At 50.7% G+C, this 14,029-nt stretch overlaps 1 protein-coding gene across 8 annotated transcripts in view; it reads left to right on the plus strand.

The window, feature by feature from the left end:
- The window catches only part of PTPRS (protein tyrosine phosphatase receptor type S), a 156,061-nt gene that overhangs the window by 124,650 nt on the left and 17,382 nt on the right, over positions 1 to 14,029 (plus strand). For 4 of the 8 annotated variants that reach the window (XM_080566123.1, XM_080566126.1, XM_080566122.1 and 1 more), the window contains 8 exons: positions 1,489 to 2,079; positions 2,771 to 2,868; positions 3,372 to 3,625; positions 4,012 to 4,105; positions 4,335 to 4,550; positions 6,353 to 6,510; positions 9,288 to 9,400; positions 11,767 to 11,814. In XM_080566123.1, the coding sequence (XP_080422249.1) occupies positions 1,489 to 2,079; positions 2,771 to 2,868; positions 3,372 to 3,625; positions 4,012 to 4,105; positions 4,335 to 4,550; positions 6,353 to 6,510; positions 9,288 to 9,400; positions 11,767 to 11,814 (1,572 nt within the window). The remainder of the gene's footprint in view (positions 1 to 1,488; positions 2,080 to 2,770; positions 2,869 to 3,371; positions 3,626 to 4,011; positions 4,106 to 4,334; positions 4,551 to 6,352; positions 6,511 to 9,287; positions 9,401 to 11,766; positions 11,815 to 14,029) is intronic. The other 4 variants (XM_080566128.1, XM_080566125.1, XM_080566127.1 and 1 more) reach the window with 2 other exon arrangements.

Genomic DNA, 14,029 nt, shown 5'->3' on the forward strand with positions numbered 1-14,029 from the left:
CACCTTTCTCCAAACAATATTTGTTGTGCAAATGTAATATTTTCAAGCTCAGCTGATTATAGTAACGTTTGTGATAAAACCCAAAACATAAAGGTAACGGCATTGTTTTTCTCTGTAATGTGTTTCTTCGGCGTTTCCGAGGGAGGCTCTCCCGGAACTGTTCCCTCGGCATTCTTTGGCAGTTCGCAATGAATAAAGCATTTGTTTCAGAGACAACCCCTCATCCCTGTGGTCAGATGTCAGTCGCTACACTGGGCGGAGTGGTTTCCCCAGTCTGACTTTGCCAAGATCCCTGACACACGCAGCATCCTTCCCTGCCGGCTCCCTCCTGCTCCCTTTGGTAGCTGCACTCCAGCTTTCAGCCTGCCAGCCTGCAGTCAGACTCGTGCTCGCTCCTAAACTCCATTCTCTTTCCTTTTCCTGTTCAACCAGAAGAAACACCAAGGCTCAGAGAAGGAAATTAGATCCCTAATAGTGGAGTGAATGTAAATGACGCGTGAGCTGCTGGAATTAATGCTCTGCTTTCTCCAGCTTCAGAAACCTCTGGGCCTACGCGTGTCATTTAACTGTGGCTGTGGGCTTGCTCTGCAGTCAGGCTGTGCCAAGGCTCATTAGACAGAGGCACTGCTGAGTTCCTGCAATATTCCCCGAACATGGAGGAACTAACTGACAGGATGAGGAGGGAGCTAGCTGAAAAGATACCAACACTCGGATGTCCTTTCCCTTCCCGCAGAGGAGAGAAAGTGCATAGTGCAAGCAGCAACTCTTCCTGCCCTCTGCCTTGCACAGATTTTGGGCTCTTGTTCCGACTCTTTGTGTGCTTCCTTCTTTCTGTACCCAACTGGGTGATCAGATGCCTGCCAGACTTGCTTCATCTGGCCTTGTGCCTGCTGCTCAGGACCTGAGGCTGCCCAGACTTCCTTTCCCATCCTTCATTACTTCACCCGCAGCTGCTCTGGCCTTCCCAGCCCGAGCCAATCTGTTCCAGTCTCTTTCTGCATGAGTTGTGCTGTGTGAGGGAGAGAGAGAGGGAGCGGGAGGACAGGAGTCTGGGGAACTCCTGCATTAATTCTTCCCTGCCCTGCAAAGCAATCTGCTCGGGTGTTTAGGGCAGGGGGCTGGGATTCAGGACTCCTGAGTTTGTTCTTCCCAGCTGTGGTGAAGTATTTGGTCCAGTGATAAGAGAGAAGCAGTGCTCACCTTTCCTTCCTGAGGAAAGGGAGCAAAAATAAATCCAGAAATAAGTAAGAACGTCACAGCTGACACGCTGGCAGTGCATCTCATCTCCTAAACTTGACAGAGACCATCTACCTGTAGTGGGTGGGTAGCAGCAGCCAGGTTTGCAGGGTGAGACAGCGAAGCACACAGAGTCAAGGCGAAGCCTTGCCACTGATTCGAGGAACCTGTGCTGTAGCTCAAGGGTCTCTGAATCTCCTCACCAGCCACCCTGTCCCACATTTGACTGAAAGTGTCTCTGTTCTCTCCCAGTCCCAGGGAAACCCATCCTGTCTGTGCACCAGACAGAGGAGAATACTCTTCTGGTGAAATGGGAGCCTCCGTTGGATGCTGAAGGCCAGGTGATGGGCTACCGGCTCCAGTTTGGCCGCAAGGATGTCGACCCCCTGGCTACCTTGGAGTTCACAGCCCTGGAGGATAAGTACACTGCTCCCAGCATCCACAAGGGCGCCACGTATGTTTTCAAGCTGGCCGTGAAAAGCCGGGCTGGCTTTGGGGAGGAAGCTGTGCAGGAACTCACCACCCCTGAAGACATCCCCAAGGGTTACCCCCAAATCCTCGAGGCGAGCAACATCACTTCCATGTCGGTCCAGTTTGGCTGGCTCCCCCCCGTGCTGGCCGAGAGGAACGGAGCCATCGTCAAATACACCGTGGCCTACCGGGAAGCCGGTTCTCCCGGCAACCCCCTGGAAAAAGACCTGCCCCCCTCCCCAGAGAACTCGTACACCCTCAACGGCCTCAAACCCAACACCGCCTATGATGTTAAAATCCGTGCTCACACCAGTAAAGGCCCCGGGCCATACAGCCCGACTGTCCAGTATCGGACGTTCCAGCTGGATCAAGGTAGGACTTACCGGTTTCTCCTCCCTCTCTCTCCTTGTAACCGGGGCTGGTGCCAGGAGGCAGAGAGTTGGAGAGGTCAAGCCAGGCTCAGCCAGGCTCGTGAGTAAATGCAAAGCACTCTGGTTTCACACTCAGTCCCTCCGCTCCTCTCTGCCTTGTGCCAGGTAAGTCCCTTTTACCGCTTTCTTCTAAGTTAAGTCCGGACACCCTTCTTTCACTGGCACCTGAAGTGGGGTGCCAGTCGCTATACAGGTGGGAAGAGCATTTTCTTCAGCTTTTGCAAACAGCCAAAAGAAAACAAGAAAAATCAGAAAGCCTCAAATGTGACCTGGGATGGGTTTCCTCACCTGAGCATGCTCAGAAAGCCAGCACCTCGTTCCTGCAGCAGCCACCCAGACCCGTAGTGTGCACTGAGCACGGGCAGGGTGAGGGCAAGGCTAAGCACCCTCCCTCACCCTTCCCCAGGGTTAGACAAGGGGACAGGGAGCACCGGGAGATGGACCTTGACAAAACTCAAGCAAAGTGTGGAGGAGGGAGCAAGCCCTTCCATTCCTGCAGCAGCAGCCAGACCCAAACTGGCAGACCCTTTTGCCAGTGCCTGACGTTGTCTTCCTTCTCTTTCTTACTATTCCTTCCCTCTGCTGCCTTTTCTTCTCCTCTGTCCCCTTCCTCCTCACTTTTCTCTCAGCAGTTTTACCCAAAAACTTCAAGGTGAAGATGGTGACAAAGACATCTGTCCTTTTGAGCTGGGAGTTTCCTGAGAATTACAACTCTCCCACCCCATACAAGGCAAGTGGAAGGGAGAAGTCAGAACTGTGTTCCTTCTCAATTTCCTGGGAGTCTTGTCTGTTGGTTTGAATAATAGATTATAAGAGCCACAAATTCTGGAGCCAGTTCTCAGATATGGGCAGATAATGGTTAATCATTAGATCAAGGAGGTGCGCTCCTTGAAATCAGGCCTCTTGGCTTGCACTCCTGCCTCTATTACCAAACCACTACCTCCCTGGGCAAGTTACCACAATTTTCCCATTTCCAGATCCAAATTTCTCTTCTCAGAGAAGCTTTAAGGCCTTGTCCTGTGTCTGCCTTATGCCTGGGTACACTGCAGCACAGAAACTCACCTAGCTCCTGTTCCTCTGTTTGCACCAGCTCTGGCAGAGCTGCGTGGAGCACAGCCCAGCCAAGCGCCTTATGTTCCCTGCAAACCAAAGCAAAGAGGAGAAAGGAAAAAGGCAAGCAGCAGTATCCGTCTTGCTCATGGTACATCTTTGCTGCCTCTTCACCTCCTACAGATCCAGTATAACGGGCTGAATGTCGATGTGGACGGCCGCACCACCAAGAAACTCATCACCAACCTGAAGCCCCGGACGTTCTACAATTTTGTTCTCATGAACCGGGGCAATAGCATGGGCGGCCTGCAGCAGAACGTGGCTGCCTGGACTGCTGCTGACATGTTATCCAGGAAGCCAGAGGTGACCCACAAGCCCGATGCTGATGGAAACGTGGTGGTGATTCTCCCAGATGTAAAGAGCTCCGTGCCTGTCCAGTAGGTTTCTGATAAAGTACAGACTTGGTCTGCTCACTTCATGGTGCGGGGTGTCAGAGTTCATAGCACAAACCAGCAAGGACAGTGGCAGAGAGTGTGTTCCCTGCGTTTTCAGCCTTGCTGAGTCCTGTCTTTGGAAGCCACTTCCCAGGGTTAACGGGTTGCCACAGGAATCCAAAGGGAGGCATTTTACATGGGGCTGTCACTGAATCCAAAAGCAGCAACAACAACTGTGCAAAACTACAAATAAGGGGCCTGCTGGGTTGGTCAGTGGGGCTGTGTGGGCAAACCTAGCCTCCCACCATCAGTGTGTGCAATCTCTCCTTCTGTGGCTGATAGAAGGAGATTCAGTCCTCCTATTTCTTCTGATTATTCCCAACTCTTAGGGCTTACTACATTGTGGTGGTGCCTCTAAGGAAGTCCCGTGGAGGACAGTTCCTGAACCCCTTGGGCAGCCCTGAGGAGATGGACCTGGAGGAGGTGAGTGTGGGTGAGACTGAAGCCAGGTATAGGGAGAGAGCAAACAGCTGTAGTGGACGTTATGGTGACCTGAGATCCTGGGAAGGGTGGGTTTGGGGCATGTTAACCCTGTTCTGAGTAGCTAACGTGAGGTTAGTTTCAGTGGCATAGTTTGGCTCTCCCTCCTCCCTGTTCCCCTGAAGGAGCTGAAGGCGTCAGGGCTCTCACGCTGTTCCTTTGCTTCCTCCAGCTCGTTCAGGACATTGCCAGGCTCCGACGCCGAAGCCTGCGTCACTCTCGTCAGCTGGACTTCCCCAAGCCCTACATCGCTGCCCGTTTTCGCTCCCTCCCTTCCCACTTCATCCTGGGGGACATGAAGCACTACGACAACTTCGAGAACAGAGCCCTGGAACCAGGGCAGAAATACGTAATCTTCATCCTGGCGGTGCTCCAGGAACCCGAGGCAGTGAGTGCCGCCTGCTTTCCCCTGCCCTCCTCAGATGCTCGCGACCCTGCTGTCCCCATTATCGACCAGAGACAGCAGCTGCAGGGGCAACTCTCTTGTGAGCTGCCAGCAGGTCTTGTGCCCTCCTGGCATTCTCTGTAACTCTCTTCCACCAGATGCCAGGGCTCGAGGGTTGGTTTTTTCTCTGCAAAGGCCTTCCAGTCCAGCTGCAGAGCTTTTTGCGTGCGGCTATCAGAGCTGTTTGTGCTTGTGTCTGCGTACAGCAAATGTGCTTTTCTGTGCAGACAACAACACAAGCAGCTTGCGCGCTGCTTCTGCGTTTTGCCCATCTGCTTAGGCAGGGCTTGCTACATTTGTGGCTCCAGCTTTGAGTTCAGAATGGGGGATCCTGAGCTCAGGAGTACACTCAAGTGCAGAGATCCCTTGGTCAAACCCCTTTACAGAGAGTAATTTCTTGTAAAGGCTGTCCCTGTATTCCTTAGGGCAGTGACCCCAGATGTCCTGCTTTGAGAGCAGCGTGTCACATGTCCTGGTTATTACTAAGTTCCCTGTCATGCAGAAAGGGGAGAGGTTTTTTTTTCTGGAAAAGTAGATGTGCTCTCTGCTCATTTTACCACTTCAGTACCTCAGCTGATTTCAGTGATGTTGTGCTTGGCTTTATGAAAACAACTCTTTTAATATTTACCTGTCCTTCCTCGTGAACAATAGGAAGCAGTCTAATTCTTTGTTGTTTTTAAATCCCCCTATGGAATAGGGGGATTGCAATAGCAGGGGGCTATTTGAAATTAAGGGTTTTCAGAGTGTTTTTTTTCCAAATAAATATTTGGTTGTGTGTTTGATATTAAAGGATTAGGCTGACACGCCTGTGAATGGGTTTCTCAATCGGATTACTGCAGCTTGTGGTAATTTCTTCTTTAGAACAAGGTATTGCACACTCACTCACGACAGCCTGGAATCACTGCAGCTCCCTCCTATGTAGCAGAATTTCAGTCTTACTAAGAGCTGGTAGAGTTTCAAATACCCCGAGCCCAAATCTCCTGTTCTTGTCCTGTCCCAGACTTTACACTTGTACCAGGGCTTACCAGTTCTCCTTGGTGCACTTCATTTTCTGCAGTCTCTGTGGAAAAGGGGGATGCATCATTCCTAGGAACGCTAGAAGATTGTAGCATTCATGAGAACGAGTGAGCAATGCTTGTTAGTTAGGACTCTGGTGGGTTTGAATGTGATTTTCTCAAGAGCACAGTTCATTGCAGAGAGAGCAGAGGTGACATTCTCTTTTTTAATGTTTAATTGTAAGGGATTTTTTTAAGTCACCAGACCAGACTGTTTCTAAGCACTATTTTTTGGTTCAATCCCTTCCCTCTTCCTCTGTAATCCCATCTGACTGACAAAATCCAGATGGTGACACGAGAACTTGACAGAAGTGTTTGTGTGATTGTGGAAACGGAGAGGTCTTTGGGATGTGCTGGAACAGAGGCACAGTCAACTTTTTTTTTAAAATCCCCTTCCTGGCTATAAGATTAGGTGAGCCACAGGCATGAGCCAGCCTAAAACTTCATGTGAATATTGTCTTTTAATGGTCTGTCTTGCCTGAAGTGTTGGAGGAGGAAAAGACCTGTCACAGGGACACAGACACGTGTTTTTCCTGTAGGTTGCAGAGGTTATTTTCTCTGTTATCACTTAGGCTGTGTGTCAGAGAGCCCACATCCTCTATAGCAATTTCTCTTCCATAATGTTTAGCCATTGTTTTCAGCCCCCATTCCCTCTCTGAACTCTGTTCCACAATCTTCCGTGTCTTTCAGACCTTTGCTGCCAGCCCTTTCTCCGACCCCATCCAGCTGGACAACCCCGATCCGCAGCCAATCATCGATGGAGAGGAAGGGCTCATCTGGGTCATCGGGCCCGTCCTGGCCGTGGTGTTCATCATCTGCATCGTCATTGCCATTCTGCTCTACAAAAAGTAAGAGATGCTTCTTGCCCAGATCTGTGACGATTCTCAATGTCTCCAGGAATAACCCCTAAAGGGAGTTTTCTCTTCAGTCCTGAAGTTGTCAGCTGGGGGGCAAATCCTCCCACCAGCACCAGAGAGGGGTCCTGAGGCAGAAATGCTGAAATTGAAGGTTCTGGCTGGAACAGGAAAGATTAATAGTGGGTTGTCAGGACCTGCTGCTTCAGAGTCTACCCCATGGAACTCTCAGTAAAGCAGAGCTTGTCTAAGTGTTGTGGCATATGTGCAATGAGTTTGTCAGGTCACTTGCCTGTCTCCCCCAAAAGAATTGGTCAGAGCTGCAGCCCTGGGCTGCCCTTCGGGTGCTGTGAGGGCACAGTGGGGGCGATGCAGAGAAGCACCTTTGTGCTGTGGATTGGCTGAGACCTCTGCTGTTGTCAGGCTGCTTTTCAGCTGGAACTGGGAGATGAGCAGCAGCTGGGGGGTGTAGTGTGAGTCTGCAGGAGAGAAGAGTGAGCAGCCCCTGGAAATGTCTCCTTTTTCCTTGGATTTCTGAGCAGCTCGTGGTGCATGGTTGGGGACAGGGGCACACACAGGTCACACTGTGCAGCAGAAGAGGACAGGAAAGGAAGCAGATGCTGAGTAAGATGGATCAAGAAAAGGGGAAGGACGGCAGCTCTGGCCAGTGCAAGGGTGCCCTTAGCTGGGACATTGGTATGGAGAGAGTTCAATTAACCCCACGTCATCTTTCATCTGCACAGGTGTGTTTGCTTATGCACCCCAGCATGTGTGAAGCTGCTGGACACACACAAGTGCTCAGGGGAGCAGGGACTCAGGTGCTCCTTTTTGGTGCTCATTAGCACTGATCTAACTGGGGAATCATGACTAGTTCTACCTTCCAACAGTGTTACTAGGGTTAGAGCTGAGCAAATGTTTCTCCCCTCTCCTGCGATTCCTTTCTAATCTGAACATTTGTCTTGTCTTCTCTCCACTTACTGCTTTCCTGGACAGCAAGCCAGACAGGTAAGAGCTCCAGATTTGCCATTTACTAAGGTTCTTTCTTTAATGGGCTGGCTGTGTGTTTGACAGTATTTATCATCTCTGGTGGTGGGGCTGTGTCTGTACAGTTTCTACTGTTAGATCTTTCCTAAAGGACACCCTGTGTTAGACTAGCACAGGGCCATATTTGAATTGGGACAGAAAAAGCAAAGAAATCCCATCTTCCTCCTGCTTGTCCGTTCCTAAATATAATGGCCCTTTCTTGAGCTGAGCAGCAGTGACAGTAAGCGGCTCATAAAATGTTGAGTTAATGGAGCAGAGAAACACCCATTTGTGTTGCAGTCAGAGGTGAAAGTGGGTTTTCTCCATGTCTGACTGCTCCATACAGGCTGTCCCTGAGCTGCTGGCATGCTGGAAACAGAATCTCACCAGCTGAGCTGTCCTCGCCCCATTGCAAAAGCCATTCTTGCCCCATCAGCCAGGGACTTCTACCAGAGTTCGCTTCTAACTGCAGAGTGAGACTTATTTCGAACCATTTACAAGGCTGGGAGAGCTTTCACTGAAAGTAACTGATGGGTTTCGCCAATGAACTATTAACAGCAGTTTCAGAACTGCGGCAAAAATAAACTGCTCCCAAACTGCAGAGTGGTGTAATTCCAAAATGCTGCCCCATGCAGTGCTGGCAGGGCTCTTGCTACTACTTCTAGCTATTAATGACATTAAGAGACAGCTAACAATGTGCTGAATAACCTTCTCTCTGCCTAAGCAATTACCATTATTGCTGCGGGAGTATTTCAGGAGGCATCGGTACAACCCAAGCAGGAGAGGTGAGGAGCTCTACAGCCATCTTGGTGGAAGGGCCAGGACAATGTTTACGAGCCTTGGGGTGTGGGTACACGTTCTCTGCCCACTGGAGAAGTTCTGCGTCCAGTAGCTTGTCACTGTTCCCTTGCCAGAGGTTATCATCTCCTCAGATCAGCACTGGGCTTTGCTTCCAAATTCTTTTCAAGGAGAAGGAGCCAGGTCAGCAAAGACTTTTAAAGTGCCTCAGCTAACCTAGCCCATTTTGAGCAAAATATATTATGAAGCACTCACATGTGCAGCTCAGCTGGCACGTTGGAGCAGGCTTCAGCTTCTGGCAAGGAGGTGAGAGAGATCGCAGCAGGCACAGCTGTGATCGGAGAAGATGTGTCTATGCTGGTTTTGAAACCAGATTTTAGGGTTCTGTAGATCAAAAAAGATTGAAAACCACTGCTCTGACTTCTCTGTCTGCAGCAAGGCACTGAGAACTCCAAACAAGCCAACAGAGAAATAGCAGTACTTTATGTCCAAGGTCACGACCAGGAGATTCTGTACTTTTCCAAATGATTATGTTGGCTCTAGTTCTTTCAGGCTGAAAGTGGCTTAGCCAGAATTGGAACAGTTCTACTTGCAGAGCTCTGCAGAGTTCAGGGGAGGCTGTTGGGGGAGGCTGAGGTGTGAGTTCACGGTACCTCAGCTGCTCCTCGTTGCTTATCTGTATGCCTGCTGTGTGAAGGGGAAACTTCCAGACTTGGCTGAAAGCTGCTGGGCAGTTGTAAAATCCCATCAAATACTGCACTGACAAAACATTCCAAACCTCATCCCTTTCCTGATGCGTTTTATGTAATTTACATCCTTGTTCAGGACGTGGCTGTACCTGGCCCTGATTTATGTGGGAGCTATTCTCAGGCCTCCGTGTGGCCCTTGTAGCTGAAAACTAAGAGGTCTGTAAGCTAAGAGGCTTTGTCTTTTTTTTATTTTTTTTAAAGCAAACGGAAAGATTCAGAGCCACGGACGAAATGCCTCCTGAACAACGCTGAGATCACCCCTCACCACCCGAAGGACCCTGTGGAAATGAGGCGCATCAACTTCCAGACTCCAGGTAACCAGCTGCAAACCAGCCTCCCTAACTGGGAAGGCAGGAGCCGAGCAATTGCCCTTTCCTCGGCCCCTTCCTGCCAGGCTGCTGCAGTGCCGCTGCCTTTGAGACCCAGCGCTGACCTGGGCTGCAGCCGAGGAACCTCCAGTCTTGTCTGTGCCAAGCAAGACTGCTGCAAGAAACCTTTGCTGGGAAACCACAAGGGCCTTGCAGGCTCCACCCAGCAATTGCGGGGCAGGAAGAAGGGCTTTTCTGGAAATCCAGCTAAATTGGTGCATTCTGGGCTAAGTACAAGGCTGCGAGTGCCGGGGCCGTGCCGAGCTTGCCCGACCAGCACTGCTGCCGCACAGCGCCGTGCCTCGTGCTGGGAGACCCCGGGGCGGTAGAGGTGAAGCATGGCAGGCTGCCCAGCACACACTGCTTCACCCACGTCTGTAACGGGTGCTTTCTGCGTACACCCCAAAACACTCCCGTTAGGATCCAGGCCTGCCGTGCGGGTTGTGAGGGCAGAGAAAGGCAGCTGGATGCTTCACGCAGACGAGATGGCGTCTCCTTGCGTAGTGTAGCTGCCGAGCTAGCGTGTCACTGCACCGAACTTCTGGCCAGAGAGGCCCACTGCACCCTTCCTTCTACACACGGGTGTCCCCACGTACGTGCATGTCTAAGCTGCCTGCATGGCACCTCTGCAAGCCACCGGTGACACAGCCCGGCCTGGGCATGTCCTCGGACACACAGGTGGTGGTGCTGAGCAGTGCCTGCGCTCTGGTACGCACCTCTGCTTCCCACTTCCTGGTGCTTGAGGATTTGGAAGGGAATTTATTGTGCTTTTGGGAGCTGGCTGTTGTTTTCGGTTTGTTTGTTGTTTTTTATTTTTGCTGTTTTGTGCTTGTTAGTAATGTTTCTGCAGCTCCTGTTTCCCCTTCCCATCCCAGTCCTGTCCTTAGCGTTGTCTGAGTTTTCTTAGGGTGACACTGGCAAGTTGGTAGGTGCCCGGAGTGCAGGGATCTTTGGGGCAGTGCTGAACTGAGTGTTTCATATCAAAAAGCTAGGAACAACCCATTGGTGTGAGTCCAGGCTTAGGAAAGATTAAGTCTCAGCTAAGGGATGGAAGTTGGTTTAATCTGGCGTGCAGGGACTGAATGCAGAGCAGCTGAACTGCAGCTGGGTCCCGAAATCAGCTCTTACCCAGAGGTGCTCTTGCAGGAGAGGGGCACTGCTTGGAAAGCTCAAGAATCCTGCTGTCCCAGCTGTTTTGCCCTTTGTATAAGCAACTTCTTTTGAAGGTCCCCAGTTGCAGCTCAGCAGCAGTTTGCAAGTGTCTGGGCTCTGCGATACGTACTGGGTACAAACAAGAATTCCCTGGGGGAACGTTCAGGTTGGCTGCTGGGTCTGAGACCCAGGAGAAGGAGCTGCACTCTGCCACGTGAAACCGATGCTGGGATAAAAGCAAAGATACAAGACTGTGGCCGTCCGGGTTAGCCTGGATGCTAAGAAGTAGCTGGGCGTGCTGTTGTGTGTGTTTCCCTGAGTGTTCCTCCCTGTCCTCGCAGGATTGCGGAGCCAGCTCAGGACGAGGCCCTCCCTGGCTCCAGTTAATGGGATCAGTAGATGACTGAGCTTGTCTCAGGTTGACCGTGCTGTTTTGGTCATGCTGTACCTCTGAATTCTTGACCTAAGAGGCTTGTAGAAGGTAGCTAAGACCTGCAAGCATGCCAGTAAGACTCCGCTAGGCAAAGGTCTGCAGATCTCAAAAGACTGCCAGTTTTTGTCCCGTGTAGCTTTAAAAAGACGCTGCCAACTTTGCTCTGTAACGTTATCGAGCCAAAGCAAGCTGGCTGGTCTGCCGTGCTACCGGGTTTGTAAAGCAGGATGAGGTTTTAAGGGATTTGGGAGAGCTGGTCGCCTGCCTCCCGCACAACTTCGATAGGTGGCTGGAAATGGAAATGGGAACGGATGGGAATGCAGAACTGGAAGCGTGTCGGTGATTACGGGGAGATGGTGGTGCAGTTTGCAGGTGGGAGACCTGCAGAATAATTTGAATTGAGTCTGCAGTGCCTTAGGAATGGCCTGTGGGCTCTTCTCCAGGCAGGTGTCCCGGGGGCAGCACGCAGAGGGTCTCTGTCCTGTCCCCAGCAGCAAAACAAAAGGGGAGGGGACACGGGAACAGGAGAGTGCATGAGCATCTCTACAACTTGGAGGGAACAGCACATCTTAGTGATCCTGTCCTTGCCTAATCAGCACAAAAAATAACTTTCTTTTCCTCTTTAGATTTATGTTGTTTTTTTGTTTTGTTTTTGGTTTTTTTATTAGCATGAAATTTTTTAAAAAGTGTATATTTTATTTATTTATTTTTTTACTGTTTTCTGCAGATTCTGGTCTGAGCAGCCCTCTCAGTGACCCTGAGTTTGACTTTGAAAGTTAGTTCCTGTGTGTTTTTGTTCCTGTTGGTTTCATTTTTCCCCCATAATTATTTTTCCCTCTTCTGTCGCTTTCCTTTCCGATTCTGTTTTGTTCCTGTTTTGTTTTTTGCCTTTTTTTTTTTTGCTGAACTCTCTGTATCCCCGCAGTGTTTGCCCATCTCATCCCTTTTCTGTGCCATCTGTTTGTCTGAACTGTGCTTCCAGTTTTACAGTACCAAACAACAGGCCTCTTGCAAGACGAGGATAGGAGCAGGAGCACAAGAACAGAGCCCCCAGTAGCAGTGTGAGACACTGTCCCTCCTTCTGTGTCTCTTTTGCTTTGTCAGGAGGAAAACGGGGGTTTCAAGGCTTCTTTTTCTCCCCATTGTCGATGATGTTTCATTTCGGAAGCTTGGCTAAATGTCCCTCGTCCTTATTCACGGACAAAAAGCAATCTTTTGTGCACCAGTGTGTGAGCGTTGTGCGCGTGCGTGCCCGTGGTTTTGTGTTCGTCGCTTTGTAACGTGGGGAAGGAGGAAACTGTGGATGCAGCTGACGACCTCCTCTCTCTTTGGAGAGAGCCACGCAGGCACCTTTTCATGTCTGCCGAGGACGAGAGCCATTTCCCATCTGTGGCAGGTGCCTGTTCCTTGGCACCGACTTGTTCCAGGCGCACAAAGACCAGAGGCCTCTCCATGGTCCTCCACACCCGTGGGTTTCACGCGGAGTGCCATCCAGCCGCGGTTATTTTGCAAGGATAAATGGGCTCCGGCCCATGGAACAGCTGTTAGGGTGACGTTTCTGGTGAGTTGGCTGGTGCACAGAGAATCAAGTCTTTTGTGAGAAGATTAGAGAGATTCAAGTGATTGAAATGGTAGATGAGACCGGCTCTAAAAGACTTCATCCCCATTAGAAGCCAAGATCCCAGCTTTGCTGGGCGGTGGTGTATTTTTTTGGTTTTTTTTATGCTGGGCAGGGAAGTAGATAGGAGATTTCAGCTGACAAATGCGAAGAACCACGGGTGCTGCTTGTGTTCAGAGACGTGAGGGCTGGGGCAGTTTTCTGAATACTTTAATCCCAATACCGGTCTCTTTGGTGCTGAATACTCCTGCCAATACTGTCCCGGTCCACCTGCCAGCTCCGGCACCCCCTTTCTTGTAACACAGAGGGGTTTGTGTGTTTTTTAAGCCACGCTGATCCTTCAGCCCATGGCAGCGCTCCCTCCGCCACCCTGGCTGCTGCGGGAGGTGGCAGGGTGGCAGCCCTGCAGGTAGCCAGGAGCTGAGCAGAGGGACCCGTGAGCCATTTTCCTGCGTGGCTAAAAAGAGTTAGGGAATTAAAGCAGACAAAAGAGAAGCTGCTGCAGCTGGCACAGCAGAGCTGGACATAGCAGCCTCCTGGACCTAACAGGAACCCCGATACGCTTGGCATTTTGGCCAGGAAAGTGTTTAGCACTGCGGAGGCTTCCGGTTTTTTTTATTATTATTATTACAAAGAATCCTAGAAATCAATCCGACAAGGAGATTTTTGTCCATAGCAGCAGCAAAACAAGGCAAGTTCCCATCGGCCAAGTTCTCAGCCTGTGTTTGCTCACAGCAGGTGGGAGGCGGGGGCAGGATGTTCCCCAGCAAAGAGGCAGAAATGGCTTTCAGAAGCTGGTCACACTGATTTTTCATCAAGTTTTTATGAAGGCAAGTTGTGAAATGCCATCAAAGGGGACATGACTTCTCTTTCCAGACTGGCACAGTGGGCCTTGCCTGTGCAGCCCGTGTGCTTGGAGGGAAGGACACGTACTGCTCTGCGACTTCACAGCCAAAGAGCATCTCACCTGATGTTTTTTTTTCCTTGCTTGCTTGTTTTTATGGGGTTTCCTGGTTGTTGGCTTTTTTTTTTCTTATAACATACATGTTCGTTGTTTGGGATTTTATCTAAACTATTGTGTTTCTAATCACACGTCAGCAAAATAATTGAGGTTTTTGCAGCACAGTCGGGGTGGCAGCTGGGCTGGGAGCTGCCTGGCTGCCTGCCGGTCCAGGTGGGAAGGAGTCAGTGAGGGGGCGACCCGCAGGGAGCTGGAGACACTTCTTGAGGTGCCAGAAGTTGTTCTGAGTAGGGCTGGGCTCTGCTCTAATGGTACAGCTCAAGGTATGTTTGCTGCCCTCTTCAGCCCTTGCATTCAGAGGCAGAAGGACGGGAACTGGGCGAACTGTTTCTAATATCAACGTGCTTTGAC

The sequence above is a fragment of the Anser brachyrhynchus genome, assembly GCF_964034855.1.
Source record: "Anser brachyrhynchus genome assembly, chromosome: 23".
Lineage (NCBI taxonomy): Eukaryota > Metazoa > Chordata > Aves > Anseriformes > Anatidae > Anser > Anser brachyrhynchus.